This window comes from Hordeum vulgare, chromosome 6H, assembly GCF_904849725.1.
Source record: "Hordeum vulgare subsp. vulgare chromosome 6H, MorexV3_pseudomolecules_assembly, whole genome shotgun sequence".
In the NCBI taxonomy this organism is placed as follows: Eukaryota; Viridiplantae; Streptophyta; class Magnoliopsida; order Poales; family Poaceae; genus Hordeum; species Hordeum vulgare.
The window spans coordinates 529,299,130-529,304,401 of record NC_058523.1 but is presented as its reverse complement, the minus strand read 5'-3'; the positions used below and the strand labels follow the sequence as shown (position 1 = coordinate 529,304,401).

The 5,272-nt window shown below is 44.0% G+C and overlaps 1 protein-coding gene across 1 annotated transcript; it reads left to right on the top strand.

The window, feature by feature from the left end:
• Positions 1–206: 206 nt before the first annotated feature.
• On the top strand, positions 207–2,733 carry LOC123401971. The gene is made up of 2 exons (XM_045095837.1): positions 207–1,448; positions 2,408–2,733. Exons 1-2 carry the CDS (start codon positions 386–388, stop codon positions 2,440–2,442), a joined length of 1,098 nt encoding a protein of 365 aa, XP_044951772.1. The 5' UTR covers positions 207–385; the 3' UTR covers positions 2,443–2,733.
• The last annotated feature ends 2,539 nt before the right edge of the window (positions 2,734–5,272 follow it).

The following is a 5,272-nucleotide window of genomic DNA, read 5'->3' as shown; positions in this document are numbered from 1 at the left end:
CGGATAAATAGGAGCTCCCCCAAGCGTGCATCCATCTGTCCGCTCGGGCCACCCGTGCCGCCGTGCCAAACGGGAGGGGGCCGTGTTTTTTTTTTTTAGAAATTGGGAGGGGGCCGTGCCTGTGCTAGCACCCGTGCCGGCCCGGCACAGCCCATGTAGGTAGTGTACCTGGCCAGGCCCGGCACGCACCGAACCGAAGTAGGTGCACTTGGTTCGCGTCCGCCGCCCCGCATCCTTCCCCACCCAAATCCTCGCCTCCGCCGCGCCCCGCATCCTTCCCCACCCAAATCCTCGCCTCCGCCGCACCCCCAACCTTCCCCACCCAAATCCTCGCCTCCGTCGCACCCCCAACCTTCCCGATCCGCCGCCCACGCCTTCAGCGCTGATGGGTGAGCCGGTAGAGGATTACTTCCTCCGCCTTCCGCCGGAGATCCTGGAGGAGATCCTTCTCCGCCTTCCTCCGGACGAGCCCGCCTGCCTCGTCCGCGCCTCCGCCGTCTGCAAGGCCTGGCGCCACATCCTCGCCAGCGCGGTCTTCCGTAACCGCTACCGCGACTTCCACGGGACACCCGTCCTGGGGTTCGTGCAAGAGTGCGCAAAGTTCTTCCCGATATCTGCTCTCCCAACCCTCCCTGACGCATCTCAGTGGTCTTCCGCTGCCCTGAAGGCCCTCGACTGCCGCCATGGTCTCTTCCTCTTCGACTCATTCGACCAGTACACTGCAGGCGATACCGTTCAGTTCACGGTCTTGGATCCTCTCACAGGTCATGGTCACCGCTTTCCCACACCGCTCAACAACAGGTTGCTCTGGTACAGTGCGGCCGTGCTCTGCGCCGCACAAGCGTGTGACCACCACGGCTGCCAGGGAGAGGACTTCCATGTGGTCATTGTGACCACCAATCACGTGGAAAGAGCAACCCTTGGCTGGCTCTATTCATCCCAGACTAACACTTGGACTGAACTCGCTACGCTCCTTCACCCAGGCATCATCAAGTACACCTACGTCCGTGGCTGTCCCAGTATCCTTGTAGGCGATGCTCTCTATTTTGACTCGGATCGAATCATTCAATACCAGCTTCGTACATTAGGTCTGGCTATGATCGAGAGACCGGCAGATGCCAAGGGGCGTCTCATGACAGCAGAAGACGGAGGGCTCGGATTCGCCACCATGGTGGATGTACCAAACCTAACCCTGTGGTCTATGCAGACCCGACTGGACGGAGCCGTGGGATGGGTAAAAGTAAGGATAATTGATCTTACAGTGCCGCTACCTGTCCTCCCAATCACAGCAGCTGATGATGGAATTAGTGGCGTCGCAGAAGGAGGCCGCGTCATTTTTGTGAGTACCCGTCTTGGTACCTATGCGCTAAATCTCAAGTCAAAGCAAGCCCGGATCGTGTCTGGTCCGAGAAGGAAAGTCTTTCCCTACATGAGATTTTACATTCCAGGTATTACTATTTATGCCAATATGCATAGTTTTGTATAATCCTCTCTTGTCATCTGTTGGTCCAGATTTTTTTTTTAGTGATTTGCTACTACGATTAAGCCTGGAAAGAAACATGTGACTTAACAGTAGCTACTTAAGTCCGGCTGATCCATCCATTATGCATGCTTTTGTTCACATGCCAAATTAACCAACATGTAGCATGTGGTCTTCGAGTAAGGATACATTTTTGTCATCAAAAGGATGCAACCCATCCAGCCAGAGTCAATTGCTTGATGTATGTATCATCCTTCCTTGCAATGACCGGCAGCAGCAGTCAGCGATTTGCAAAATGAGTCCCCATACACAGCGGATTAAGCCATGACTGATTGGTAACATAGTCTGTGATGAGAAACCAACAACACACTTGTTAATTAGATGAAACGAAAACATCTATCTAGTTTCAGATACTCAAAAAATAGGATTCATTCCTATATTCATTATGCTGACAGGAGTTCGTTTGGTCTAGATTTCCGAATCTCCAGATTCCTGTGGAATAACTTTGTACTATTCCTTGTATCTTACAATTTTAGATGTGCAATACTTATGTCACATCTAGATGTGTTTTAGCAAAACCGTATTGTTTAAGATATAGAGAAATGTTTTTCCTTCTTCATTTTAGTGATGAAAGTCCTACTGAACGTTCTGGTTTGTTTTCTTGGGCAGCACTTAATTTGTTGCTAAAGGGTTTCAAATCTTATTCGAAAGTGTACACCATTGCATATTTCTTTTGTACATACCAATACATTTTGAGGCAGGCGCGACATACACACGGGGGGTGTATAAACCATTACCTATTGCGGTTGTTTTTGTCTTAGTGTGACTTGCTGATCCTTCTGTTTGGTGAATAAGCAAAATGTACACTCAGTTAAACCTCATGATCAACTAGTTGATCTAATATTTTGATAACTTGCATTTCTGCAGTAATGGAAGCAGCTTGCTTGGACCAAGGGCAGTGAGCTGGTGCTTGAAGTTCTTTCTAAAGCTGGAGTTACTTACTTTTGAATTAAGGTGGAGCTGGCAGCAGTGATGCTAGATGTAGTTCTTTATCTGGAGAATACTGCTGCTGTTATTGTTGTTGATGGAATTTTTTTAGTAAGCTCTTATGTCCCTGCTTTGCATTGTTAAGGCCCTTTCAGTCATTTTGTGATCTTGTGAAATATTGTGACAGCACCACGATGCAAGGATGGTTTTAATGGGAACTGGCTGACACCAGCCTGCTATGGAAAAATACTTGAATATCATGTAAACTTGGAGGTCTGGGCAATACTTTCTACTCCCTCTGTAAAGAAATATAAGAGCGTTTAGATCATAGTGATGTATGATCTAAACGCTCTTATATCACTATGATCTAAACACTCTTATATTTCTTTACAGAGGGAGTACAAGGCAGGGTACTATAGGTCTTCAAGGTTTTATTTCCATTCTTTACATGTCTTCATCTGAGCTCTAAGCAGTTACATAGTCAGGCCCTAGCACACAGCAATCCCTTGCTCTGATCCTTTCTTTGGTTAAACACCCACTATTTTGATTCAGACAACAGAGTGAAGTGAAAATCTGGCACGTCCAAGCAGCATCCAGCGTCCCAAGTTTAATTTCCCAATCAGAGCACTTTGGTTTACCCTCTTGTGCTTTAGTTGGTAGAAGTATTTTTACCGTGACCTGGGCTATAGAGTCATGTAAGGGAGCAGGAGCTTGGGCTGATTTTGGTCCCGAAACTAAGCCCTAGCCGCCACCAGTTGCGTGCTAAGCTATATTTCAAAAATACCAAAAGTACTATAACCCAAAATTCCTGAAAAGTAGCCCCTTCAGTGCTTTGTTATTCTGAATCATTTCTTTGGTTTCTTATGATCCCGTCAACGCTAACCCTGCCGGGCAGGGTGTATACTGTGTAAGCATTTTGTGAAGTACTCCTGTATCTAAATAATTGTTGTTGGGGAGAACTGGAAGTAGATGAAAGTAGTGTTCTGCATACTGTGTAAGCATTTTGTGAAGTACTCCTGTATCTAAATAATTGTTGTTGGGGAGAACTGGAAGTAGATGAAAGTAGTGTGGGGTAGACAATACACAAGGTAGCAGTTTTCTACACAAGCAGGTCACATATTGTGGGGGTTGGTAATCGATCTTAGGATGCTGCTCCCTGACATGGCCCTCTATATCCAAACACTTGAAGATGGGATTAACGGCATCGCGTGGGGCACCTAAGTTATTTTTGTGAGCACATGTGTTGGTTCCTACACATTGTCGATCACCCAAGTTATTTTTGTGAGCACATGTGTTGGTTCCTACACATGGTCGATCTCAAGTCAGGGCGAGTCAGGAAGGTTGAAGCAAAATGCATCTTCCGTTTGAACCTGATTCACCAATTGATTGATTTTGTATTGTAATTTCTTGCACTTCTGCAGCAGCAATGGAAGCAGCCTCTACAGTGTAGGGGCAATGAGCTGGTGTTGCAAGTGTTTGTTGTTGAGATCGAAAAGAAACAGAAGTGATCGAACCGCCATTTTTTCTATTGATGATGTCTATGTATAACATTACAAGGGACACGTGCAAACGACGCGATGGTTGCCAATCGGAACCGACATGCTAATTACAAAGCAGGGATTAACTATATTAATTAAATACTAACATTCCCCCTAATCCATGCTCGTTTTGTGTAAGCATCATCATCTTGGAAAGGTCCTTGAAAAACCATGTGGGTAAAATATAAGGAGATAGGTGTTTATATATGTTGCTAATCCATGGCATCCTCAAAACAAGCAAACTATACAAGCAAAAATAGTTTGTAGTGATCAGCAAAGACACCCTGCTTATGCAACTCCACAAATTCTGAAGAATTAGGATAGCCTTAGGAATTTGTATAACAATACCGTGTAAGAAATTCATATAAAAAGACGTTTCAGTAAAATCAGAGAAATTATGCAATGGACGCAAAAGTTTCTGTTTTTACACCGTATCAATTCTACTATCATTCAAATCATCCCAAAGACTTTACTTGACACAAACACTAATTTAAACATAAAAACATAATCATTACAGTATAAATAATCATGTTATCACAAATACATAGAAAGTATAACAAGAAAAATAAGATAACTATTGGGTTGCCTCCGAACTAGCTCTATTGTTTCACGCCCCTATCTAGGCATACTGCATATGATTCAAGTGTTGTCATCTTTGACATTTCATCCATAAGTAGCCCTCATGATAGATTCCTAAGATGCTTTGATTCTCTTTGTAGGAAAGTATTCCATCCCTTTCTTTAATGGGAATTGGAACTTTATGTCTCCCTCTTTCATATCAATTATTGCACATGTAGTTTGTAGAAAAGGTCTCCCAAATATTATTGGGCAAGATAAGTTGCATTCAATATCAAGAACTACGAAATCTACAGGCACATAATTTCTATTAGCTACTATGAGAATATCATTTATTCTTTCCAAAGGTTTCTTGATAGTAGAGTCCGCAAGATGCAAAGTTGTCAGAATCGTGACTCAAGTCTTAGAATCTTACGATCTTACGATCCAAACTAGCCCCTCCGATTCTATGATTTTGCTCATAGAATCTAAGTTTCTATGATCCTGCTAGTTAAGATTCTACGATTCATGATCCTAGCAATTGAGCTCCGATCCGATTCAAAATCGCGATTCTGGCAACTTTGGCAAGATGTAAATTAAGGGAACACTCATCTATATCGGTGAGATCAAGTACATCACATAAAGACTTATATATAGTTGAGACACTAGAGCTAGGTAACAAAAAGCATTGCATTAATATTATTTGAGCTTA

Bases quoted from the DNA above. Each gene is read 5' to 3' on its own strand.
- LOC123401971 (XM_045095837.1), top strand. From the start codon at position 386: ATGGGTGAGCCGGTAGAGGATTACTTCCTCCGCCTTCCGCCGGAGATC. The intron at 1,449-2,407 runs GTATTACTATTT...GCATTTCTGCAG, and splicing joins CATGAGATTTTACATTCCAG to TAATGGAAGCAGCTTGCTTG.